Source organism: Falco rusticolus, chromosome 14 (genome assembly GCF_015220075.1).
Source record: "Falco rusticolus isolate bFalRus1 chromosome 14, bFalRus1.pri, whole genome shotgun sequence".
NCBI lineage: Eukaryota > Metazoa > Chordata > Aves > Falconiformes > Falconidae > Falco > Falco rusticolus.
The window spans coordinates 15,234,447-15,262,422 of NC_051200.1; the positions used below are offsets into that span (position 1 = coordinate 15,234,447).

Genomic DNA, 27,976 nt, shown 5'->3' on the forward strand with positions numbered 1-27,976 from the left:
CGTTTCCCGACTCTCTCGCCTCCGGGCCTCGCGGAGAAGCGAGGGGAGGCGGGCGGCGGCGCGCGTGCGCAGGAGGCCGCGAGGTCCCGCCGTGTTCCCGCCGCGCTCCCGCCGCACCGCCGAGCGCGCCAATCGGGCGCCGCCCCGCAGCGTCGCGCCGTCGCGGCCCGAGCGCGCCGTGCGTGCGTGCGTCCCAGCGTGCGTGCGTGCGTCCGCCCGCTCGTGCGTGCGTGCGTGCGTGCTTGCGCTCGGCGGCGGCGGCGGCGGCGCAGCGTCCCCTGCCCCGAATGAAAGGGACGGTCCCGGCGAGCGAGCGGCCGTGAGCGACCGGCGGTGACGGGGGGGTGGGGGTGTGCCCGAGTTGCTCCTCTCCCCGGCGCCCCACCCGCCACACGGGTGAGTGACTGAGTGACCGGCCGAGTGCCCAGCTGCCTCGTTGCCCGCCCAAACGCCTCTTTGCCGCGCGCCCGGGGCAGGCACGGCGCCCCCGGCCCGCCCGCCCGCAGCCCCCGGCTCGGGGTGCCAGCCCTGCCCTCCTGCTGCCTCGCCGCCGGCCGCCGCCGGTCCCTGGGCCTCAGCCAGCCGCCTGCCCCCGGGAGGGTCCCGGCACCCAGTGCTGCCTCTTCGGGGGGCGCCCCCCCGCCGCCGCTACCCGCCCCCCCTTCCCCTCCCCGAGCCGACGGCAGCCGCTCGCTCCGCCCGCCTCGGCCCGCTCCCTCCTTCCCTGGAGGATCCGCCCCCCCTTGTCTCCCAGTCCCATTTCCCCCAAAATTCGGTGAGAAACGGAGGGAGGATGGCCCTTCCCGGGAGCCCCGCGCCCCACCGAGCTCCCCTCGGTAGGCCCTCCGTCGGGGAGGGATCAGGCCCAGCCGGTGCGGCGGCCGGGCTCCTGCGGGGGTTGGCGGCCGTCCCTCCCCGGGGGGTGCCGGGCCGTGCTTCAGCCATCCCCCCCGGCGGGGCGAGCGGCGGAGGTGCTGTTATCGTCTCATCTCCCGCTCCCCGTGGGAGTATGTAAACTTTCCTGAAGATAGGTCTGTGCTGCCTGCCAGATCTCCCTCACCGCAGGCTCTGTTAGTGTCATTTGTAGTTACCTGCTCTGCTCTTATTGTTTAGACTTTCCAGGGTCAGGCTTTCCCCTCATCGTGTCCCGCCGAACACCCCCCCCCCTCCACACACACACACCCACCCCATTTGCTTTCTTTCTCTCTCTCTTTTTTTTTTTTTTTTTCTTTTTTTTTTTTTAAGGGAGTTGCACGGGTAAGTTCATGTCCTACTTTTTATAGTGGCTGTAGGATGCTGTGTGAAAGTAACTCTGGGTTAAAGAGTTCCATGGGACTTGTGACTTTTGGTTCTCAGCTACAGACACCTATGGGATACCTCCCTTCCCCCCAGCTTTGCTCACCTTCTCCAAAATAATGTCCCCAAAAATGGGTAATTGACCCTAGAAACTAGACAGCACTTGGAAGTTTTTTAAACAGAGAATCTGGTAATCTCTAGCGAGCATCTTGCAAAAATCACTGCCTGTATTTTCTGTAGCTTTTCCTGAAAGGCCAAACCACTTCAGCATGTTTAATGACGTTTTACATAGCATGTGTACTTGCGGGTTTTCCTTGGGTGTCTGAAATTTTCTTCATGGATAAATATAAATCCTAATTTTTAAAAATACAATTTTGTAATCATACAGGCCACACATGAAACCAAACTGTACATGAGAAAGTACAGTATACAGGTCGTTGTTGTCAGCTGGAAATACAAGTGGGGCCTTAACTCCTATAAACAGGCAGTAGCTCTTGAAACATCCTGGGGCAATAAATAGAAATTAGAATCCAGGTTACTTTCCGTTCTTTGGTGCTGAACAATGTCTCATACACTTGAGAGCGTCCTTCTTTGCCTGAGAGTCATTGAACTCACACTCTCTTACATTATCTAGAACTCAGTAAAACAGTATGCAAACCGTATGAGTTTGTAAAACATGCTGCTTTAAAGATTAAAATAAAGATGCTGTTAGGGGAGGCACCATGTTTAATGTCTTAGTGGACACTTAAGAAACGTGAATGCAAATGAACCAAATTTCTGAGTGAAGAATCACTGAATTAGTTTCTTCTTTTGTGACTATAGGGTAGATGTAACTTCCCATTTTTCAGACCAAGCCTGTGGAAAATGTTTCTGTATGTAATAATTTGTGTTCTGTAGTACACGTGTTCTGTTTTGGTACAGATAGTGCACAATCTCCTAGTCAGTGATTCCATAGTACATCGCTTTCTGTGATCCAATCTGTAAGACTTTCCCCGACAAAGCAGACAGGCAAGATTCTGTCAACAGTATACTTAAAACACTATATTATAAGTTTTAGTAGTAATATGTTAGCTTTTTAAACGTGGAAAACAAATACTGAGCTGTTTTTAAGTTGCATTCTTTTTCTTGTTCCAATGAAATGTAGCTTGATACTTGGCAAACTGGATTAGTTGCTTTTGGGTGATTTAACTTGAGAGATGAAAACAGAATTTTGAGTGTTCACGTTCAGAATTCTGGAGCTGCATAACCTAGTTTGTCTTTTTCAGAAAATGAGTATATTTAAATGGACAGGATAAGAAGTGCATCTTGGCACAAAGAAAAGTGATCTCAGGGTAGTTTTCTCACGTTTATGAGAAAGCAAATATAATTTATGGAGAGGTCTACAGATTAAATGCTTCTGAAATATTTCTCATGCTCGGTTTTTTTCTGCAGTCTTTAGAAATGTATACATAGTGTTAATGCCCAGTGATACAGAAAACACAAATGCAGAGAATGTAGAAATGGAAAGAAAACTTTTAGATATCCTTGTAAAATGCTTTTGGAGTAATTTAATCTGATCGTGAAAAGAATGTGTGTTTGCTTTTTGGTGTTCACTGATGCTTTTTGGTCTGTTTGTGTTTTGAATAAATTTTCAAGTGTTAAATTATTTATAATTTAATAAGTATTCCAAAACATAGTATTTGCTAATTTTTGTTGGTGTTACAACATCAGCATCCATGCGTCATCAAGTAAATATTGGCATTATTTTTGTCTTCACTGTGAGCCTTAAAAAATTTAATTATGCAAAAGTACTTCAAGAAGTTAGGTTATGTCACATTCTAGCGTTGCTGTAGTGACGTGCCTTCTCGAAGGCGTAAGCTGAGGGCAGTTGACTGCAGCCAGCTGTGAGAAGGTTCTTCATAATCTTGTTTCTTGAAAGTTACTATTCTTATAAATAAAAGATTATGAGAGCGATTTAGTAAATTTTTGTGTGTTCTACAGATTATTTGCATTTTCTAAAATACGAATTTACTTGTTAAATTAAAAGATAGCTGTTTCTTATAGTTGTAATTCTTAGTCCTGTAGGTCAGCAGTACCTGCGTATGTGCTCAACAAAATTCCTGTTACTCCGTTTAAGAACTATTATCATTCCTGGCAATATATTGATAATATAATCTGAATATAAAATGAAACAGGTAGACCCAAATTAATGTATTTATAAAATTATTTATACCAAAGCAGAGCTTCTTGCTTTTTAAATGATTTTGTTAATATATTTCTAACACATAGCTCTGTGATTTGTGTTGAACTATTGAACGTGACCTGAAAAGAAGAAATCTTTGTGATATTTTTCCTACTTGTCTTTTGTAAGTCTTTTTCCTACTCCCAAATACATTTCTTTTAAGTTTAAAAATTATATATTTTTTTTTAGTTTAAAAATCTGTATATTTCCTTCAGGAGCCATTCCCTCTTTCTACTCAGAAAGGATTACAGAATGGTCTTGTTTTGTTTTTTCTTTAGAAGAATACAGTATTGTAATTCTTTTGTGTTTAACACTTAAGGACTCTCTATTGCCACTGCAAAAGGGTGTGACTAGTTTATCCAGATTGGCACATTTTTTGTGCAAATCAGCAAGATCTGAAATCTATGCATTCTTCTTATGAGTATGCGTCACCGGCTAGTAAACTGCTTTCCAGTTATAAAAGAAAGCAAATGAAGCTGTTGATAAAGCAAAGGCAGTAGATACAGGACAGACACCTTTTGATGCAGGAGTTTTGGAGTAAACATTGCAAGACAGTTAAAGCACAGTCTGTGTAAATCTGTTGAAACAGAAGAGTGAGAATCTAACAGGATTGTCTTTTAGCAGTAGTATATGCTGACAGACACTTAATGATGGTTCTCTGCTTTCCATCAGAAAAATAGGGGGTGATATTAGTATTATGAGAGTCTGACAGCATGGAGAAGCAGGCAGGTTTGCCTATGCAAATTTGAAAAAACAGTTATGCATTTTCATGCAATGGCCATTGTAGCACAGTCCAGATGTATTGCAAATCTGCTGTTTTTATGGCTGGATTTTTTATTTTTTCCCAACAGAAATATCAAACTATGTGGTGGCTTTTCTTACTTAGATGAGTCTAATGAAGACAAAAGCTGAGGAGGATTGCTTTTATTGCAGTTGTGGCCAATTCTGACAGTAAGGCTCAAATCTCCAAAGTGAAAACCTATAAGAAAGTCTGTTTGAAGGGGATGGTATTTTATTTCTTTGAGAGATGTAGAATCCAATACACACAAACTACTTAATACTGGGCCAAGAAGCACGTACACACATCAGGTATTTTCACTTCTGAACTTGCAGTGTCTGCCTGGTTAGAGGATTTGGGACCTCAATGTTATATTTTAAAATGTGTTGCTGGTGACATGTGCAAAGTGTGTGATTCATGTTGAGTTTAATTCAAAGTTACTTTTCTTAGGTGAGAATAGCAGTTCTCGTGCACTTAACTGAAAGCTAGTACGGTATGGCTAAATTAACTGTGGGTGTTGAAAAGGTTTCCATTCCAGCAAGTTAGTCCGATATGCTTCTAAAATTTCGTTCCTAATGCTGTTTGACTAGCCACACTGTATGTCTGTAATACCTAAAATGGTAACGATTTATCTTCTCATCTCTACCCTCATCTGAGGGTAGTTACTTCTCTGCTGATACTTTTACACTCAAAACCTGTTCTGGATGCTATGCTGGACTCTTGGGTTTTTCTTTGCTACTGAACTTCTTCAAAAACAGAAGCATGAATTTTATTGCATGCACAGGTAGTGCATTTTCTACAACTTCCTTTGCTGTAATAAATAACTGTAAGAATGAGATCAAGGAGTTGCAGTAACTTCTCCCCCTAATGATTGCTGTATTTGTTATATTTTACACTTATTCCTTCTTTCCCCCTAAGTTTTGTATTAGTATCCAAAGTTTTATATTAATGTTCAAACATTTTTGCCTAAAGAACTAATTATGCTTGCTGATACAATTTCATAAGTTGGCAAAATACTGCCTCTGCTGGGTGCATGTTTATCTGGATATATTGAAGTAGTGTAAAAAAAAAAGGGAAAAGGGACAGATCACTTTCAAGCAACCAATATTACTTTTATAAAACTATAAGTTAAATTGCCTTTTGTTGATGTTAACGTGCTGATTACACCTTTTTTTTCTGTAGCATTGAGAGGATTGAAGTGGCATTCTAAGGTCATTTAAAATCATGACAAGCTCAGTTGGACAGAAAAAAGTGTCTTCAAGACAAAGGAAGTGTGGTTTTTGTAGATCTAATAAAGATAATGAATGTGGACAATTACTGATGTCAGAAAACCAGAAGGTGGCAGCACATCACAAATGTATGGTAAGTAACCCATAGGAAAAAGGAGTGTAGCGAGCTAGTAAAAGGCTACAAACAAACAGAAAATTCAACAAGCTGTGGCATTGGCACAATTTATTGATCACTGTAATTTGAAATTTTTGTGGGTTTCATCTATATATCTATCTATCTATATATTTAAATGGTCCGTACCACCTTAGAGCTTAAAAAATAAGTTTTGTTTTTATAATTTTAGCTGTTCTCATCTGCACTGGTATCTTCACACACTGATAATGAGAGTCTTGGTGGATTCTCTATTGAAGATATTCAGAAAGAAATAAAGAGAGGCACTAAACTGGTAAGTCTCTATTTTTGGCTCTTGGAAATGGAAGGCAGTATTTTCTTACCTTCTGTAAAGTTTACCATGCAGTTGTTTGGTGTGTTATATATATTAGGTGGTGGGGGTGGTTAAAGTGCTACCTTTGTGTGAGCTCTGAGGCAATGGACAACTTACAGAAGATGATGTTGAAATAAGATTGGTCTCAGATTTATGAACAGAAGACCTCAGTAGGTATGATTATACTCATATTGAAATGAAAGTTAAATGTCAGTTAAACAACTCTTGAAGTGTGTTTAGGAAAGGATGAAAAGTAGTTTGTTTATTTCAAGTCCAGTGCTGCTTTCATGTAAACATCTTTTAAGAATTGTAGCTTAATAATGGAATTATTAAAAAATAAATCCAGAATTACTATTTTTAGGGTCACTTTTTTCCTCATTGGCAAATGTAGATGATTGTAGCAGATAGGCATTTTTTCAAAGCAAATTTGAAAACTCATTTACAGAATAAGCCCAGGGTTTTTTTTGATGTTCTGCGTATAAACAATAGCATTTCCTAGATTTATGTTTTTAATCCAGTAATTTCTATTTAATATTTTCTGTTAGATGTCAGAAAGAAACCCACATTCTAGGGACCTGGTTGAGGGTATTATTGTGCCTTTACCAGTATTTGGTTTTGCTGCCAAAATCTGGTTTTAACTACCAAAGGTACTTTTGTTGCTTCCTTTAATATTGATTTAATAGACAGTTCTGTGAATATAGGTGTCTTCTGAGGTATGTGGATACAATAGTGATTACAGTTCTATCAAATTCATGAGAATTGAGCAGCAATTAGTTTATTTAATTTCTGAGAAGCGAATTCATGATTTTAAATTTTTTTAAAAAAACTAGAACTAGTTGTTTTCCATTGGGAGAAATGAGTAAGGCTTTTTAAAAAGAGTTTTAACAAATGATCAATTCACTCCTCACATTAAAAATGTTCAGCTTAGTTATTTAAAGCATTCTTAAGTATTTACCAGTTATTGGACCACTAAGAGTAGTCCGAAATACTACTGTAGAACTGCAATTGTATAATAGTAGTCTAATATTTCATCCAGTGTTTCATTTGAATCTTTTCCAACGTGGGGAACTTTCTTTGCTCCAATTAGCTGAAGCATAAAGAAGTAACTATTCACAAGTCAGTCATGTTGTGATTAGGAGTTTCCAAAGAGCATGGTAGTAAATGGAACTACAGATCATAAAGAAACTTTTTGATTCTTGGGTCTCTTAAATGTTTTTTGAAGTTTTTTTCTTTTTATGTCATTGATGGTTTCTGTCTTTCTGCTTCTGAATCTCTTTGCGTTCCCTCACTGATGCAACAGCTGGATATATTCTTGGAACTCACTAGCTGTATGTATCAGGCATTTTGTTCAGCTTTTTGAAGAAAACCTGGATCTGGTTACCCTAGTAGATTCCTAGTCCTGAAATGTATCCTGTTTGGAGAGAATTTACAAGATAATTTTAGATCTTAATTTAGCTGTGTTATCTTTGTCTGTAGCTGTCAGAAAACTACAGCTCTGTATCTCTTTCTGGAGGAATCTGTCTTTCTGCATTGACTTGTATAGGAAGCGTAAAGCTAAATGTTTATAGTTAGCCCAAATACCCCCTCCTCTAACGTCTGCTTTCTGTTCTAGCCTGTTCTTTTATGTGGGAACACATTGAGCAAAAATATCTCAGCATGGTGCACTGGGTTAAGTAATTATACTGATAGCTTGGACAAAATTTGTCTGCTGACAGATTTTATGTAGTTGCCCTCCTTCAGGAGGTGCTGCTGCTGACCAGGTATGCACTGAAAATCAAGGCCTGTTGATTACTGAAATGATAATGACTGACATGTAGATGGTAATACATTTCTGCCTGAGAAAATTTAGTAGGTTCAAACCTTAATAAGCCAGTCATAAAAACTTACAAAGTCTAAATATTTGGGAGTACCACGGCACTGATATCCGTATTATTTCTGTTAGCTGTGTGTGGGAGGATTTTTTTAAAGAGCTTGCCCATTTTTGCAGCTTGTCAAACTTCCCATATACCTGATATGACTTGGGAATTAATTAATCTGTTGACAGTGGCCATTTGGACAACAGGACTTGTACCAATGAAATAAATAGTTTATTACTGTCCGGGAACATAGACCAATAAATCAGTGTTAAAATTCCTATGTCTGTTTTGTTTGTATAGATACACCATGGTGTTCATAAAAAGAAAGTTTTGTTTTAGTCATTTCTTGCTTTGAGAATACTGAAGTACTGACTAAAATTGATTGGATATAATTTCAGCCTAGACTTTGGTCTGCCATTATTACATATATTAAACCATAACATATAACAAATTTACGAGAGAAAATACCCATACAATTTAGATAAGAACTAGGGAATGGTATATAACTATACCATTTCAGAGCTTGTAGAGGAGTAAGTGGAGATGATCCAAGGCTTTGACATTTTTACTGTTCAGTTAACTTTGTTAAAATTGAAAAAGGGGATGGTGATACATAACTTTGGTATATTTATTTGGCAGATTTGAGACAAATGAAAAGAACTTGACTATGCTAGTGCAGTAGACAGAAGGTGTATTCCACAAAGATGTATGTAGCAAGTATCTTACATTGCACACTTACACTGACGGAGCTGGAATTAATTGTAACCTTTTGGAGGTGTGGACAACGTGCAGGATACAAACAAAAAGCTCCGGTTGTCTTGGGACAGGAGTTTAATGGGAAATTCTGAGATTTTGGGGGTAATATTATGTAAATATTGCCCCATATTTATTTACAAATAAATATGTAAAAAATAAGGCAGATTTCTTTCCAGTTATTCCTAACACAGTATAAGCAGGGCAGTGAGCAATTTAGAAGCATGATAGCTGGTGTATCCTAAGCAATAGTGAGTAATATGAGAAGAATTAATTATTGGGAAACAAGAGTAAAGGAAGAGACTCCCATTTAACTTTTTCTGCAATGTAAGTATAAAGAGCAAAATTGAGTCTAATTGAAATAAATTCATTGTATTTAACAAATATTTCACTAAATTCAGTGTTTTGGAAATTACTATAGAAAAATGAGGTGAAGTTAGCTGCTGAGGCTAAGGTAAATTTGCAGGTCATCTGTATTTCTGACTGCCAAATGGATGTCTTCCCCTTAACTTCATAACATAAATCAGAATTAGACACAATTTATTATTTTAACTTTTCTGAAATGGTTGGTACAGACTGTGCTTGGGAGTGAGATATTTAGGTGAATAGCTGTGGCACTTTCATCAAACATGTTCCAAAAAGTAAATTACTTTTTTTCTTCATTGAATTGATAATCACTGTATGATGGTTATTGTACTGTTGCATAATTGCAACAAATTTCTCCTTGATTTTAAAATAAATTATGCAAAACACCTAAGAGCACACAGAGTAATACCAAGTGTATAACTCCATTTATTTTGTCACCAGGAGTGGTAACTGTTATTTTTGAACTCAGAAATACTAAGCCAACAGTAACGTGAATTGTGCTTTCTTTTTCTTTACAGATGTGCTCTTTATGCCATTGTCCTGGAGCAACCATTGGCTGTGATGTGAAAACATGTCACAAGACATATCACTACTACTGTGCTTTGCATGATAAAGCTCAGATAAGAGAGAAACCCTCACAAGGCATTTACATGTAACTATTACTTGTTTGCTATGCTTATTTTTGTATTTATATTTCACATTCTTTGGTTTATTAAAAAAAAAAAACCAGCAACAAAGCAAAACAAAAGAATACCCACTTTGGAATCTAAACAAAACTGTTGCAAAAAAAATTCTAATGATGATTGTGGCATTCAAAATAGTGATGTGCTAGAAAAGCATTCTTTTCACTGCAAGATTTGTATATCAGTGAGTATTACAAGTGGGACAAAAATGTACTGGCATTTAAATTTAAAAGATGAGTAAATAAATCTGTGAATCGTGACTGACTTGACAGTTTTCAACTACTTTGTTTATAGGATTTTATGTCGAAAACACAAGAAAACTACGCATAACTCTGAAGGTAAAATTATTCAATATAAATTTTTCCCATTGTAGAAAGATACTTGGTTAAATTTAATTCTTCTGGAGATTATAAATGTTTTCAGTAAAAATTAGAACTACATTTTTTTGAGAAACAATGAGTTTGGAAGCCCATCTGATTTCTGTATTTTCTCTAAAAATTATTGGTTGAGGTGGAGAGAAGCCCAAAATATAAATTTTAGGCTGTTCAAAAGATTTGATGTTCTGTCAAAACAAAGTTTGGGTGGAAGTAATGCATTCCCTTCTGGGAAGAAGCTGGCTTATATTTGTAGTTAAATATTCACAATATTAACATCTAAAATATTTTGTCAGGTAACAGCTAATTTTTGCTATTGCTAATGTTCCTAAATATTCACTATTTTTTAAAACTATTAAATGGAGCTTAACTCTTCAAATAAGAAGGACGCAATAGTAAATGAAAAGGTTTGTGATCAGATCATTTACAGATGTATTTCTGAGTCATCTTCATAAACAAAAAAATCCGTATGGATATAGTCATAAAAGCGGTGCATCTGTGCAGGGGAGAGTAGTGAAATGTGTGAGGGGTGATATGCCACAAACATAGATAAATCATTTGGTTAAAATTCCAAACTAGTTGTGCTATCGTGTATTTATGCAGGTATTTTTCCTTTTTCTTACTGTATTTGAATTTGTGTAAGTGAACAATTGTTAGTTTACTTTATGCATTACTTCTGACTGAAATGTCATCAGATTTAACTAATGAGGAGTATGAGATGCTTTTTTTAGCGAAGATCAGATTTCGTAAACTATTCAGTCTCTTTCTGCCAAATGTATTTTAAGGTAATGTACCACTTTTTATGCTTTGGGTAGTAGATATGTTAAAGTTTGGATGTTATTTCAATGTTCAGAAAGATATTGAAAGCAGTAGAAAATGGCAAATGAGAACTGTGGGTTGTGGTTTTTTAGTTTATTTAAATAATTATTGTCATGTGCTTTGTATAGAGCACTCTCTGATACTGCTGTTACCAGGTTTACCCAAGAAAAGCAATATACATATTAGTTCTCCAAGGAGGCAGGGCCACATTATCTTGTAGTTTGTTTGTAGCACTTTGTTTCTTTGATTTGGGGGTTGTTTTCCTTGTTAGCAGGAACAGAATATGAAAAACATTTCAGTCCAGAGAGATACTCATCTTTTTAACTGATAACTAAATATATCTTTTATACTTATTCACAAATGGCTCAGTGTTTGACATCTTATTGAGAAATGCCTCCAGTTCTGTGTGGAGCCCACTGCCAATGGACAACTTTTTCTGCTTGGAATTCCTTGCAGGATCGAAATGTGCTTTTCTTTAAGAGTTTTGAGACACTGTTATCTCCAGTTCTACGATGTCATTCTCTACAGCAAAGGCTTTTAAATTTTATATGGATATATTTGTCTGAGAAGACACGGGAATAATTACTAGTGGCGTAGTGGCTTTTTTCTTAAATGTTGATGATGGCAATTTATTAAAACATTAAACTAGACTCATCCAAAGAGACTCTTAGTTTGAGGGTAAGGAGAAAGAGGAATAAGCAACATCATTCAGAAAAACTGAGACCTAAGAACCCAGCAGTATCTTACTTAGCATTGAACTTTGGACACATATTTTTGTTTAAAATATTTAGTTCTGTTATGCTTTACGCTTTTAGACATATGTGCAGCTGTACTTCACATCCTTGTTTTCATTTTTTTGTTTAATATTTGACTGAAATTTTAGCCAGTGCTCTTTTCCAAGGAATATGTTCTCTTTTTTTAGTCAATACAATTTAGGGAACTATACCCGTAGAATTTTATTACTTACAGTTATGGATTTGATAATGCCAGAAGCTGGGGCTCTTTTGTGATAGACCTCTTTAAATCAAAGAAAGTGAAAATACATATTGCATCTGTCTTAGGGAAATTACTTAGAGCATTGTACAGCAATGGTATTTTATTACATTGAAAACTAATTACCTTTACAAGTCAGAAATATACAGGATGTTTTTCAGAGTTTAAGAAAGGATGGAGGGTTTGTTTTTTCATATTTAAATGCTGAAGTCTGCTTAGTGAAATGGTAACTTGAAGATGTTGGATGGTGAAATTAAGCTTTATGTCTGTATTTTGTTGGTTTATTTCTTGAGGAAAATGTGAATATCAAAGAGTCATATGAATGTCAAAGAGTGGTGGTGTGTGAAACCAGAAAGGACTTGCAGAGAAGAGTGAATAGACTGGCTAGGGATACTAGATGTGGCTTTTTTTTCCTCTCATGTGTTTGTTTCATTTTCGTGAATCCTTGCTTTTGGCAGTGTTTTTGTAACAGAATAGTTAAAGCTCATCAGTGGTTATTGTCACTTAATGTAGGTGCACAGAGGCACTGAAATTATCAGTCCTTCTTAATGGAAGCTTACTGCTTCTGCTCTGGGATGCTGGTGTTTTGGTGGTTTTTTTTCTTGGTCAGTGTAGAACGTCTGGGGTTTTTATCCATTGTTCTCTGTATCCAGATTTAATTGCTGCAGTCCAAACATTTTTATTATGTCACTTCTATCAGTGGATGTTCAGAGAGGTTTTAGGAGTGTTTGGTGCAGTGCAGAACAGTTTTATTTCCATAGGCAGTACTGCTGCATAATAGTGAGATTTTTTTTCTTCCCTTCCCTAGAAAAGAGATGCTTTTGGAGACATACTTGTTCATGTCTGAGATCTGACTAATATACCTTTTGTTAGAAGTTCTAGTTTAAAAAGGGTATCTGTTAACCATTTAATAACAGTTAAAGAACATTTCTTGAGAGTGTGTGGAAGTGTGGTTGAAGGACCTGTGTGGAAATTAAAGTTACCCAGTTAAAACCTAATAAAAAGGACCTGTTAGATGTTATTTATTGCTGTCATGAAGTTCAAGTGGCGCGAGAATTCATCAGACTAAGTATCTCTCTACTCATCTAGACAGAGTTAATGGGTGATGGAAGTTCAGTTTCCTTTAATTGACAGGAGTTGCTGAACTACCTTCTGTTTTCTTTAAATATAAAAATATGAGACATGGCAGCAAAGTATTGTGCTCTTAAATACATTATCCGTTTCAGCAGATCGTTGGGTTTGATGTATTTGTACAGCCAAGCCTTCAGGTAACATAGAATAGGAAAAGTGTACTTCTGCTATATTTTCTTTATGTATATATATTTCAGAATGCTGCTTCTGTGCTGTGTTCCCACTAACTGGAAAAAGGACAGTAAAAGTGAGGTACCCTCACACTTTGTACTAGGCTGTGGCTGTGAGGTCAACAAATTTAAAGACACTTGCTCAGAGGAGCAGACCAAGTTACTGAAAGCTTCAAGTCTAGATTTTTGTCTTGCTGGTTACAAATCTAACAACATAATTTGACCTGAACTTTAAGTAATTTAATTCTTAATTTAGGCAAGCCATCTCAAGTTCTCAGTACCTAATAGGTTACAGGAATTGGTGCCAGTGCATTCAAACTATCACAGCTGACTATTAGTTGAATTACTTTTCAGTTTTATACAATTGCATTTATTCATTTTGAAGAATAGAGTATTGTTGAAATAAGGTTTTGGCACCATTTGTTGGCATGTATTCCAACGTACTGGAAATAATTGTTGAAAAATTTTAAATCTGGTATCTTACGGTTCCCTGCAGGTGGGGTCCCCTGTGTTGAATTTAAAACAAATTCAGTTCATCAAGAATAGTTTCATATAAACTAAGAATGTAATTTCATTCTTCTATTACATATTAGTAAATCAAAGAATGAAGACAGCCGTGTGACTATCTGTTGTTAATGTTTAAAACAGATGCTTGGGAACTGTGCAGTCAGAGAAATAAAAGTGTCCGTAATTCCTATGGTAGCTGTACTCAAAGCCTCAGGGAATGATGTTTCCACAATGGAAATAAGGACATTCCCTGTCGCAGCATCCTTTTCATGTTATTCTAAAGATCAGACATTAAATCTGTGCTTCTCATACTGCCCTCTAAGTTGAGTCAGGATAATATTTCTCTGTGAGACCTATTTAGAGATGATGCAATCTGTATCAAACCGACTGCTTTTTCAAAGCACTATGTAAGCCAGGGGCTGGCAGCAAAAAGATCCACAACTTTTTGGCATTATAGTTAGGTAATATCCTGATTCATCTTTGGATTCTTTAATCACTGTTTGTTTATAGTTGCATTTTCTGTGATGCTGCTCACAGCATAAGCTTGCCTAACATTGTATGCATTAATGCAGTCAGGTATTAATAAGTTTCTGTAATGTTGCAGTTCAGTGTCATTTCAATTGTGCTGGTTGATGGTAAAAAATTCTTCCTAGGCTCTGCTAACTCAGCCTTCTTGTTGCCTGTCTTCAGGAGTCTGCTGCTCTGAATGTGACATCAAATGTATGCGTAGTGTTACAACAAAAACAGTTGGTCCAGGCAATAAGTTAGCGATCTCCTGTACAGTCCATTATAGACTAATGAGATACTTTGCAGAAGCATCACAGTGGTGTTTTCTTATGGAAAAATGTATAGCTAATGGAACAGGAAAAAATGTAAAAGTAATGTGGTGAGAGGTTTGGCCTATCTGAGGAGCTGTCCTGTGGTGTTTACACTATAATTCTCCTTCCTATCTAGGCAAGACATTATACAAATAGAATCTTGGTCAGCTAACTCATACTTAACAGGTTGAACATAACAATTGTAATAAGCTTTCTGATTATGCAGATAAGCCAAGTGTATTGTCTGCCTTCAGTCTTTGCCAGGGATCGCTTGAAAAAGCATTTAGATTGTAAGGTTATGAAGGACTATTTATTTATTCATTTTCTATGTTAAATGTATTTAAAGAAAAAGTATCAAGTACTTCATAGCATAGATACTGTCAAGTCAAAAATAGTTTTTGGACAAGAGTCATCAGTTCCTTGAGGTGTCTGGAAAACATGTTAGTGATGGGACCTAAGAGGTAATTTAATCTTTTTCCTCTACATTCTTACTTTCTCCAGTTTAGATATGTTTCATGTAACTTAGTCTTTTTCCATTAAAAAAAAAAACCTAACCCCAAAAACAGACAGACAAAAACCCCTGCCACACTAAAATTTATATTCAGTATTTTAATTGTTAATTTCACATAATTTGCTTATAAAAGCTGCTGTTATTTCATGATTGGTTTACCTGAGTCTGTATTTGTTTTCAGGGGTTTTTATGCAAATATCTAGTTCTTACTAATGCTTATAGATGCATTCACATTTTTATTATTGACTACTGGGATAATAAGGTTTTCCGGTTTTTTTTGACATTTCTTTTCAATTTAAAATATTTATGTTGCCACACATGGTTCATTGGGTTTCAGCCATATTTTAAGGACATCTTACTTTAACACGTCAAAGTACATTTTTCTTTCTCTGTTATATTCCATTTCTCTTCTGAAAACCTAGTAAAGTCAATTTTGTTCTTTTATAATTTTCAGAGCTTCTCTTTTATCGAAAATGCACTGTAAAACTTTAAATATACATGTGTGATTTCAGATTTACATAACAGCATATCGAAGCCTCTTCCACATTCTGCATTTTGGCGGCTTTTTATGTACAGTCCTACTTCCAAATATATTTTGCCAGTCAGTTGTTTATTATCTTCCTCATACAGACTTAGCCCCTTTTGCTTCTGGCTCACTTAGTCTGTTATTTAAGGTAATGTAGGAGGTGGACGCAGAGAGCAAGTATTAGCCTTTATTGTACACATCATCTTTTTATTTGTTCTTTCACAACCTTTAAATCACTTAATTCTTTTATTACTTTGCTTTAAGATAGCTTTGGGAAAAGGGTTGTTCCAGGTGTATTTCCAGCTGATGCAATATAGAATAGATCAGTGATACCTCAGTGACTTCTCTGCCAAGCCTTATTTTAAACAGCAAAACATCTTGATCCTTTTTCTTTCTAGTCATGATCAAAGGAGAATTTTTAGATTTCTCTCTGAAGCTGAGTCTCCCTGTTAACAGTTTATGTAATACAGCATTTTGCTAGTCTTCTTTTTGGTACTTTGTACTGCTCATGGATTTCTAAAATGCAAATTTGGGGCTTGTTGCTGCTCATCTTTTTGCTCATCTGAATTTATGATACCATGTTCTTAGGTGCTTTTTAAAATGTGGAATGTTTCCTCTTGATTTCTACCCCTACCCCTCCTTCTCAGGCCATATTGTATATTAAGCTTGTGTTTTCAGATACGGTGTGTAGGGACTTCTGAAGAAAGCTAAGACACCTCCTTTGAAGAGTTTAGATAAAGTTACGTTGAGCGTATTGTGATGATTTTAAAAATCAATGCAGTAATGGGATATGGGATGGGGGCAGCTGAGGAGTATCCAGGGAGTCTCAGGGGATTCAGTGTATGGGTGATATCCATGATAAAACGTCATCTGGTCAGGGAGGAGTTGAACAACTTTTTGTGTTTTCCTTAGTTCAAGCTGACATGAGAAGTTGGAAACACCCAACCATCAGATGCCAGGGAAACAGGGTAAGCTGGCAGTGGGCTTGAGGGGAGGGGTAGGGCACAAACCAAATTGCATATTAAACAGTAAAGACCATCCAAGGCAGGTGTATTTTAAAGCTGGTTACAATCTCTTTCTTCCTGTATTGTTACAGTAGTTCACGGTGCTGTTAAAAAATGAGAGAAACTTCAGTGTTTTGAGGCATCAGTCTTGGAGATAGATGTGGTAAAGCAGTTCCTCACATCTCGCTGGTGTTAATCTGTAGGTCTGTGTCACTTGTAGTAGGAGACCTAAATCTGCAAGGAATTTTATTTTAATGAAGGGGTCATGTAGCATCTCTATTTCAGTGAACTCTGAACTTTTTAGGAAGTACTAGTTTTGAGCACGGAAAAGGGGTTCTCCTTTGAGGAAAACTGTGCAATCTTGGGTTTTTTTAATTTTTTTTTATGCTTACACTGAAACCATCATTTAAAAATACAGCATTTTTACTTCTCCAATCTTAAATATTCTAACAAATTTAGACTAAAAACTAGCGCTTAAGAACTTACACTGTAAGGAGGCTGTGACATTTCTTACAAAAAAGTTTATTTTCATAACATGTGCTTGGTTTTGGCGATTATGATTCACTTTCAGTTTTGAAAGTGTGCCTGTAGAGAGTTCAGGATACGCTTTAATGTTATTTAGAAAATAAGGGTGGACTAAGAGGTAGAAAGCGTTATGGTTGACAGAATTGATAAGGAGCTCTGGAAAAAATGTGTTGGTGACTGGGCTGCATTTTGCTTCATCAAATATAGTAAGGAAGTCCGTGGAATGATTTTGGAAGGAATTACTTTTAACTTCCTACTGATGTTATTTAAAGGGTCATGGATTCAATAGTCATGTTTTTGTAAGACTCTTTTTTTCTAGAATAACCATCTGTGATTTCTGTAAATGTAGAGTAGAGACAAAAATTCACAAATTTCTTCTAAAACATTGGTGGAGAGTTCATATGATGAAGGACAAGATAAAGGAGAGTTATTCAAAAGGTTTTCAAATTGTAATAAATGTTGCTCTATGGAGTCTGAGAGGTGTGATATCTAAATTGTATAATCTTGCTTGGGGAATTTAGCAAGTAATGATAAATAAAAAATAATGTTAGATAGTAAGTTCTAAGAAGAAAACGTAAAACATATTGTGTCATTAGATAATACATGGTATGTATTTTATTTTTGGAAACTGAAATAGAGCTTTTGTAATCTAATTAGAAAAGGATAGTATATGTATTAAAGCACAGGAATATCATGGTAGATAGACTGATGCATTTTAGTAGCAACTTGGGTATATCTGTATATAGCTGAATAATCTTGTCAATTTAAGCCAAAATCATTTGCAGATTTGTATTTTTGCCTCTTTCTAAGCATATAACAGAGTAAAGCTTTGGAGGAATTACAGTTCAGTATAACCTGTTGTGATGTGTTTGGATTAGTTTTCTGTCCATTAATGAATGAGCAAGAAGCTGTAGCTTTCTTAGGCATCAGGGACAGATATGGTAGATGAAGCTTAACAGGATACACTTGTATGCAAGGCCTTGGCCCAGTAGTTCAGTTATCTTCTGCTCCAGGTTGATGGCTGTGGAATATGTTCAAGTCTTTGACTTGTGCGGTTGAGTTGCTGTTAATAATGAGATAGAAATGTGATTTGGTTTTTCTATGATAATAGATGAGAAAGATGAGTTCTGGCGAAGCAACATTTAGTCTCAAAATAAGATGTCCTGTCTGGATACTGAGGCAACAGTATAATCACAATAAGTGCCATAGCAATGCTTTAATAATAATAATACCACAACAGTTAAGTGGCCAGTTAATGTATAAAGTAGATGTTCCAAATCTTCTGGCTAGGATTTTCTTCCGTTTGGGGGCTCATCCTGATGTTTGTGGTTTGGATTTTAGAAGCAAGTTCTTTAGCAGAGCATGTGCATGTTTCTTTAAATAAGTCTGCTGAAGTATCTTTGCAGTTTGAGCAGGGGTGGGTGTTGCACATTAGAAAAGAAAAAAAAAGATGCTCCTGTGAGCAGCTGATGATGAGGAAAGACGTTAGCAACCGAGTAGAGCTGGTTATTCAGTATCAGATGTAACTTAACTAGATCATATTTGAAGCAATTTTCAGTTTGCAGAATTGATCTGTATTAACTGTAGAGTTTTGAGTAATCAAAAAGGAGGTCTGTTAGAATACTGGACTACAGTTCTGTATGGCATTCAGCTGCTGAGCTGACATTTTCTAAGCAACTTGTCAGACCTCTGTGGTATGTCTGTATTAAAATCATACATTCTTAAATTCTTTATGTTCTATAAATACTTTATCTGGGATATTGTCAGCGTGGATGATTTTTCAGTAAACTGGTGGCTGCTTTTAGCTGTAGATGGAAAAATACTCTGTAACTGAAAGGAAATTTTAATTTGTTTCATGGAGGCAAAATACATTTCAGTTTTAAAACTTAATGTTAATGTTCTAGCCAAAATGAGTGAGTTTTTTCCTTATGTCAAATGGCATCAATTAATAAAGCAAGGAGAGAGGTGTTATTTGGATACACTGGCATAATATCAAGGGCTATTTACATTGGAGCTATGCATCTTCAAAAAAAACCAACCCTAAATTAAAAGCTTATTTCATGGTTGAAAACACTTTCTGGTTTCAGTGTAGTTTAAGTGAGTCTTATTTTCACTGGAGGAAAATGTGTATCTGAGGTCACGTTTTGGGTCTGAAAGCAGAAGTTGTAAGAAATGCTAAATCTTCATATGTTATAAAGATGCAAAGCTGTGTGATAATGTATAAAGAAGTAAATAATGTTTTCAGGATCTGCAGTTGCATGTCTGTAATACATGGGGAAAAGTTGCTATTATTATTTCTGACTGAAACACAGAAAATACAGGTTATGTTTTCTTGTTTGGTTGTTTTCCTGGTGTTTTGGGTTTTTTTATTGTTGTTGTTTGGTCAGTTTTGTGTAAACTTTTTGAGAATGTTATTTGATGATGTTTTCTAACTTCTAAAGCAGATTTAGAAGAAAGTATCAATGAACACGAATTGGAGCCTTCACCTCCCAAAGGAAAAAGGAGGGGTCGTAAGGGAAAGCCAAGAAAAACAAATTTAAAAGGGCAATCAGAAGACACTAGATCTACGTCCTCACATGGCACAGATGAAATAGAAAGCAGTTCCTATGTAAGCAGTAAATACGCTAAACTTTTTAGAAGACAGAATTTAATATTTCTGCTCTGCAAATACAGTTTTTATTAAAATTTGCATGTCTGAGCCTCCAGCTGGTGGCTACAGGCTTTTAAAATTAAAACCTTATTTGTAACCAGCAGTATGTTTTAGTAACATGTTTTTCTTTCAGAGAGACAGGTCTCCCCACAGAAGCAGCCCCAGTGATACAAAACCTAAATGTGGATTCTGTCATGCAGGTGAAGAAGAAAATGAAGCTAGAGGAAAGCTTCATATATTTAATGCCAAAAAGGCTGCAGCACACTATAAGTGCATGGTGAGTAACAGTATTGTTGTAAACCAGTCTATTATGTGAATTTTGTCTGAATTGCTGTTTTAAATTTTAATACAGTAACCTCACATGTAATTATGCATGAGTATTGTCTGTGCGCTGATGATCTCTTTAAGCGCTGAAGTGTTGCGATGTGAGCAATTCATTTATTTTCACTGCGGGCAGTATGGATAAAAGTTGGCTACGTGCTAAGAGATGGAATTAGCTCAGGGAGACTCTTTAGCTTATTAAAAATGCTCCCTTAGCGTGTAAATGCACGCGCAGTATTTAAAAAGGAAAACAGAAAACAGTTTTAACTAAACAAATCCACTCCAAAACCAAAATACCTTTACTCCACAAGCATTCAGACAAAATCTGAGAAGAATCCACGACCTTCATTAATTTTCTGACCAGTGGATTCAGACTGTGTGACTCAAGTAGAGTGGGACATGGGAGTTCTAGAAAACCCTTGCTTTTCAACGGTCACATTTATAGAACTGCCAGCCTGAAAAGAATCTCCTCATTTCAATGAACATGAGCAGTTATCTTTCATATAACTTGTTCTATGAATGAGGTAGGGCTTTGAGTAACAAGCCTCAGTGGTTCCTGTTGCGCCTCAGAATTAATAAATAGTCCAGGCAATCTGTGGAGTATTAATTAAGTGTCTTCCTATACCTAGCCATGCTAAACAGAGCTGGTGTGTGCCAGCAGCCTTCAGCCTTAGAGTATTCTTTGCTGCTCTGTTTGCTTGAGCTTTGATCTTAGGGCAGTTTAAACTGAATATACCAGGATGATGATAGTAGGGATGGTACTCCGTTGTCACCCCTCAGGGCCTTTCAGGTATGTTGACATCAGCTGTGCTGATGCTGTGTGTGAAGCTGAATTACATATATATATGTCACAGGGAAGGAAATTGAATATTCCTAAAAAGTTCAGTCGCGTAATTGATAATATTGGCCATTCATTACTTTGTGTTTTCATTATGTCATTATTTCTTGTCTACTTCTTTGTCTTTTATAATATATTTCTCCAAGGTGCCAAATGTAATTAAAGCAATCGTGTGGGTATCAGAAGGAATACTCATCGTACTAATTACTCAGCATGGGTTTTTTTCCTAGTTTGTTGGTACAGCACGTGCTGTCTGAGATCACAGAAGGGGATGTTCAATACGCAGTTATTCCTGCATATAAACAAATTTCTAATCATGTTGGTGACCTGAAATTATTTTGACTTGCTTGTTTTACAGTTGTTCTCTTCTGGCACTGTCCAGCTAACAACAACTTCAAGGGCAGAGTTTGGTGATTTTGATATCAAAACTGTACTTCAAGAAATCAAGAGAGGAAAAAGAATGGTATGTGTCTGCAGGATGTGATGAATGTGTTACTGATTCTTCTAAGGTGTACATAGCTTTGCCTCCTTCCTTCTGTGAAATAATCATTTCCATCTAAATGTTCTAAACACAAAATTTAAATACATTATTACTTTGGGGACAGGTAGTCAGGTAGGAATCGCCTTAGAAATCAGTGGTGTTTGGGCAAGTATTTAGGTTTCTTCATGACAGTATACATAGTAAATAATTATTAGCCTTCCTGTAACTATAAGAGAGTAACAGCTTTGGATCCTATGTTACTGAAAACATACTGTGTAGAACTAGAAATAAATTTAGAAAATATGTTCTTGTAGCAGCATGTTTCTAACTGTTCTGATGTTATATATGAAAACGTATCAGGGCCTCAGAGATGGGGATGTTGGTACAATGTCACATTGTATTTTTTTAAAATTCAGTGTGTTTTTAAACTGCTAAGAAATTGGGGGAGACCAAATGACTCCTAACAATATTGTCGCTTGAAAAAAAAATAATTTAAGATTCTTCATATATTAACTTACTAACTTCAGTGGCAATAAAATTGTCTTGGAAATGCAATAATATGTGCAATCATGTAGCAATTTTCAATGCAATGAGCAGGTAAATCCTAATGTTCATATTTAATTAGGTTAGTATTATATAGTTTCTCTTTTACAATATCTTTGATTAACTTGTCATTGGAAGGATGATCTGCCAGAGAAATTACTCTGTTCCAAAGTGGTAGCCATAAATAAGAGGAACACTAAGCTGATGATAAGAGGCAAGAGACTGAAAGGCTGAACTCTGCCATTCTCTTCTTTCTCCTGCACAGAAATGCACACTTTGCAGCCAGCCTGGTGCTACTATTGGGTGTGAAATTAAAGCCTGCATAAAAACATACCATTACCACTGTGGAGTAGAAGACAAAGCTAAATACATTGAGAATATGTCACGAGGAATTTATAAGTAAGGACCTATGTAATTCTTCAATCTATAATGAAAGTGAAGGTATTTCAGGGCACTTTTTCTGTCTAACTTGGCTAGTCAAGTATGTTATTAAAAAAGGGAATATAATTTCATTTAAAATGGTATTTTTAAGTAATTGTTGACTTTGCAAAAGATTTCAGTTACTCTGCTAACTTAAAATTTCTCTCGTGGTGTTGCACTATGAGAACTGAGAAAATTAGTTTACTTGTACTGTATTTTCCTCCTCCATTAATCTTTAATTTATACTGAAGAAACCCTGGATAATTTATGGCATGATTACTCCATCCTGATAAGTTTTGTAGCTTATTTTTGGGTTTTTGGACCCTGTCACTTTGGCACTTGCTGCAGTTGAGTTGCCAGTGTGGCTGTGCCCACAAGAGGGCATTCTCTGAGCAGTGTCGTAGCAGTTCTAGAAAACTCATTGATCAGTTTTGTTGGCTAGGCTTCAACCTTTTTTTTTCTTTCTCCATTTAACTGATGCTAGACTTGAAAACCATGAGTGAGTTAGGAGTTCGCAGCTGACTTGTAGCACATCTCAAAACTAATTGAGAGTCTGGTTTTGATATTTTTGGTAGAAGTCCTCACTGTTTCTTTTGTTGTGCTAGACTCTATTGTAAAAACCATAGTGGAAATGATGAAAGAGATGAAGAGGATGAAGAAAGAGAAAGCAAAAGCCGTGGCAAATCAGTCACTGACCATAATGACATTCCTCAGCAGCAGCTCAATGGAAACTAGGTATGGAAGTTACCTGACAGATCTGTTACCGAGACTGAAATGCAATATACATTTAATATAGTTTACTGCAGTGAAGTATTTAAATCTAGTGTACGCAGATAAATACTTTTCATTGGCACACTGTAGAAAAATGGGGAGGATTTGTTGTTTTTTAAATCCAACGGACTTTGTAACCATATAAGAAGGGAGGCCCTCGTTTCTGTCGCTAAATATAGATGTAATGTCAGAGCTGCTAAATGCTTTTCTGTATGATTTTAAATTTACTGTTGTTTTCATCATTTTTTAAACAGGTTCAAGGGACAGAGTTATAGAACTGGGAATGGCTAAGACATCATAACTACTAATTCTTTTAAATTGTTTTCTAAAATCAGAAAAGGGTTAGTAACTTTTTACTACCCAACTCTGTTAGAAATTTCATTGAACTGCCTGAAACGTTCATGTGTGTGAGCCTTCAGTAAGTGGCAGAGTTTTACATGTCAATATTATGTAGTTTGTAGTCTGCAGTGTCTGGAAAAAATGAAACACTATATAAATGATATGTAATATGTACAGTGTCAAAAGTTAAGGCAGACATTGAAATGAAGTAAGATCTATATTTCTGGACTGAATAAAAACCTTAAGATTTGGAACGTGTAACTTGTTTAGTGGATTCATGCAATGAGGGAAGGTCTTAGCTAGTTTAATTAACAACAAGTTGGTGGTGGCGACAAGCTGGTACTTTGTGAATTTTGCATTCTCTTCATACACAAGTAATGGAGGCTATACATGGGAAAGCTGCTCTCTGTTTTTGCTTGCAAAGCACACAGTAGAAAAGGACTCAGTGTACACCGAAGCACGCTTGAACATTTCAGGTTGTTCCTGTTGTGATTGCTCATTCCGCCCAGCATTGTTTGCGGGAGATTTACTTGAGCAGCTGTTGGTTCTGAGCTGTGAGCTTTAGAACTCATGCCAAAGGGCTGTAGTTCATTCTTTCCCCAACGACCCACCTCTTCTGTGTCCCTGATTTACAAAGAACACTTCACTAAGTGTGATTAAAACCTTACTATACAAATGTTTGGACTCTGCAGCCCAATCTCTTTTACTTCAGAGAGTTACAACTCCTAACTCACTATGGAATTTAGCCACCATATCTGACGTCCATACCTCAAGTGTTCTGTGCTGTGTGGAACACTTCATGTTTTGTCCAGAATATGCATAAAGGTCCCATTCTGTAAAAAGAATGAGGAAACAACCTTTTTTGCTAGATTGGTATTTATTTTTTAATCTTATGACCACTATATGAGAAACTTTGCTTATCATCCTTATTGTTTTAGTGATTATTTTTTCTCTTTCTGTTCAAGTCAACAATCACGCCATGGAATCCTACTTGCTAGACTTTGATGTTCCTTTAGGGAATAATCAGATCTAGGCTATACCAAACCTAACAGATCAGTCCTCTGACTGTTTTCAGAACACCTTGTCATTTTAATGACTACTAGCTTCTTCAATTGGTCTGTTAAAGCACAGTCTCAGACTTAAATAAAACCAAAAAGCTGAATCTAGTCCACATGTTTGTCTGTTGCTGTCGCATCACCTTATTGTTCGTTTAGGGTTTTGACTTGTTTCACTCTGAACTCCCAACAAAACTTCTGGATCTGAAGGAAGGAAACAAGCAAAAGACACTGATTTGACTATAAACTGCTACAGTTCTTCTGTGATTGGTATTGCAAAAACAGTTCATTTGTAACATGAATTTCTGTAGCATTTTTTACTTGTATTTTTAAAAGATTTAATGTGTGTCATTTGTCTTCTTATGCATTCCCTTAATGTCTTGAGGGACTCAATTACTGTATATTGGAGTTTCTAACATTTTACCTGTTAGAATTCAATCAATTCTGTTTGCTTTTCTGGAGAATAATGTCATTTTGGAAAGAAATATTGCTGTGTACAGAAAATACTCAGTTACTGCTCTAAACATGATGCCATTGATCATTTTTATTTTGTATTTGTAACTTTCAAAATTAAAAGCGTGACTTGAATTGCAATGACAGATCGATTATTGAAATTGTCTATCAAGGTGTTTTGTTTCTCCTAGAATATGAACATTTTTCAGCCACTCAGAACAGTTTTAGAATGCAAAATGACATCCTTCAGTGTTTAAATTACTTCTAGATTTGTGCCTGAGACATGGCCCTTCCATGGAAAAAAGGCACTTTGTTTGCAGCTACTGTATTTTAACTAAGGTTGCATGGGGTAGATCTGCCAGCATACTGATTGTATTTGAGACTGAGCTCTTATTCATAGTGTGTCAGTTGCTTAGTATAATATTCAATCCAATAATTCATCTGTAAAAATAAATTACCCCATTCCATGCCTTGAAGAACCAGAACAGCACTTTACCTTTGGGTAGCAGAAAAGTGGCTGGTTTACCTGTTACCTCTTTGTGCTGAGATGGCCTGACTAAACTGTCATTAATTCCAAATTCATGGAAACAAAGTCAAAAGCAAAAATCTTTTCTTACAAGCCTCAGATTTGTCATAACTGACTTCAACTCATGTATGCTGGGTAAAAGTGCCTTACAATGTAAAAATTGTATTTATATGTTCCCAAGTAGCATCACCTGCTGGGGAGTAATTCTGTCGTGGTGTTAATATTTAGAAGAAATGTACCTCAGCAGTGTATTTACTGTACATCTCTTACGTCCTTAATTGTAGTTTTAAAAAGCATGACAATGTATGATAGTATACAACATTTACGTCATTTTTTAAAGACAAAATACTGCCATTATTGTCTTTTTATGTGTATTTTAGCTTGGAATTTCAGACAGTCTGTCTGAGAGTTTTTTTGGGGTTTTTTTTTTTTTGGTAAAGCAATGTAATCTTTGCAAGCATATATTGAAGATTATTCTGGAGCATCTACTGCCTTCCCAGAAATGTTAGAAGTAATGAAAGTGCTCAATAGGTGAAATAGGTATGTTTAAATTAGATAGTTAAATTAATGCAGTCTATTTGTTACTGAGGGTTTTTTTTTTAATAGGCACCTTCGGCTTTCATCTCACAATTGGAGAACTCATGAATTTAACAAAACTTGTCTTATGAAACTGGTTTTGCTTTATTTAAATTTTCTTTTTGGCCTTTGGGCATTTCTTTTGCTCACAAGAGTTAGTGTGTGCTGTTTAAGATGCCTGGAACCCTCTGAGAAGGGAAATTTCTCCCCAGCTCGCTGTATCTCTATTTTATAGAGGTCTCCCCAACTCACTGTATCTCTGTATTAACAGATCTGTGATTGTGCTATACCATGAAAGGACTGTACCAAGGAAGGACAGGCATCAGGAGGGTATTGTTCAAACAACTCGAGGATACAGCTGGTGTAATGCCATTCTCAAGGTGCGATCAAAGACTATGGCAGCGAGCTGTGCGATCGCTGCATTTCAGGGAAGGGTGAAAGGCTGGTTCGGCGTTGGCATCAGTGCAGCTAGCTAGGCTGAGGTAGATGAGGTGATCAAAAGATCTGCTCATTCAGCAGGTGTTGATCCACAGGAGGTTCTGTGATAAGGCTCTAGTAGGAGTTACACCTACACTCCACAAAGTCTGATCTTTAGGTACAAAGAGCTGTGCTGATCTAGAATGGTATGATTATACCCAATCTGGCCCTAAAATGTAATATAAAGGAAGAGAGCTTGCTTTGTGCTGCTGCCTATATGAGAAATAACTTCATGCTAAACCAGAGTGAAAGATGAAGAGGTGATGATCTACTTGAAATATCAGACTTATCTGGCAGGTGATAATCAGTGCATTCCAAAAATACTAATATGCTAAATCAGATTGACAAGAAAATTAATCCTCATTAGATGAAATTGATCTTAAGAGAACTGAAAGTACATTATAGCGAATAGTAACTCTTCTTCCATGTTGCCAGAAACAGATACCACCGTATTAGTGAAGGAGGTTAAAAAACAGAACACAGCTCTTGATTTATATACTTGTTGAAGCAGTTTCTATATATGCATATATATGCACACTCATTAGTCAGCAGTGACATCTCAACTCTTAAAGAATCCTGGAGAACTGTTGCTTGTCAAAAAGCACTCAGGTTAGGCTAACATTTGCAGCTTTTGCTCTAGCATACATTTACATTAGGTGTAAAGACAAGGAATGTATGAAAGAGGGTAAATGCATTCCTATCTACAATGTTATGTATATTTTGTTCCTGTTATATTGGCTTTACTTCCAAAGTTGTAGTTTGCAGTATTAGTTTCTTTTTATTGGTATCCTTGCATATATATATTCAATAAATGAGTTATGAATTTCATATTTGCATATCTGTCCTTTTTCTGAAAGTGTAACTCTTAAAATTGTCGTTTTAATGCATAAATGCAGTATTTGCTTTTGAGGTTACAGTCCCATGAAAATTTTACCAGGAAAGAAGTGAGAATGCATACTTGCAGTATGGCACTTAGTGGTAACACTGCATATTTGTGTATTCTTCTTAACTTTGTGCAACGGGTAAGCTGCTCTGCTAGTTAATAATGTGAAGCAACTGACTCACTGAAGGTTCCCATTCTCACCTTTCAAGAATTTTTTTTTTCTTTTTCAAGAGCAAATTAATTTAGACTTAAGATACCAAGGGAATGCAGAGTGTAATATACTTACACTGCAGAAGAGCAGCTACGGCCAGGATGCACTTTAGAACATACATAGATGTAGCGTAAGAGATTAACAAAACAAAAGATCGCTTGTAAAATGCTGGATTTGTCCAAATACATAACTGCCAGTACATTTCAGTGTATTTAAAGTATCAAGAAATATGATGGGAAAACTCCATAGGGGAAGGATACTGTTGGCCTTTTGATGAAGATCTTACTTTCTGCAAACAACTACGTGCTCTTGTCGTCGCCTTAAACAAGGAGTCAGTTTACTGAGCACAGTAGGTATTTACAGTGACCTGAGAAAAATCGTATCCCC

General features: G+C 36.8%; 1 protein-coding gene across 6 annotated transcripts; it reads left to right on the forward strand.

Moving 5' to 3' along the window:
* PHF6 (PHD finger protein 6) lies at nt 1-27,323 on the forward strand. Of its 6 annotated transcripts, none has more exons than XM_037408025.1 (11): nt 1-396; nt 5,478-5,657; nt 5,869-5,970; nt 9,503-9,636; nt 9,962-10,005; nt 19,490-19,653; nt 19,829-19,972; nt 21,213-21,317; nt 22,144-22,277; nt 22,904-23,033; nt 23,324-27,323. In XM_037408025.1, exons 2-10 carry the CDS (start codon nt 5,520-5,522, stop codon nt 23,031-23,033), a joined length of 1,095 nt encoding a protein of 364 aa, XP_037263922.1. In that variant the 5' UTR covers nt 1-396; nt 5,478-5,519; the 3' UTR covers nt 23,324-27,323. The 6 variants fall into 6 exon arrangements, with proteins under 6 accessions (XP_037263922.1, XP_037263916.1, XP_037263920.1 ...); XM_037408019.1 differs by having other exon boundaries at nt 3-396; nt 19,487-19,653; XM_037408023.1 differs by having other exon boundaries at nt 3-396; nt 19,487-19,653; nt 24,623-27,323.
* Nucleotides 27,324-27,976: the final 653 nt, after the last annotated feature.

Bases quoted from the DNA above. Each gene is read 5' to 3' on its own strand.
- PHF6 (XM_037408020.1), top strand. From the start codon at position 5,520: ATGACAAGCTCAGTTGGACAGAAAAAAGTGTCTTCAAGACAAAGGAAG. The intron at 10,006-19,486 runs GTAAAATTATTC...TAACTTCTAAAG, and splicing joins AACTACGCATAACTCTGAAG to CAGATTTAGAAGAAAGTATC. The intron at 21,318-22,143 runs GTATGTGTCTGC...TCTCCTGCACAG, and splicing joins TCAAGAGAGGAAAAAGAATG to AAATGCACACTTTGCAGCCA.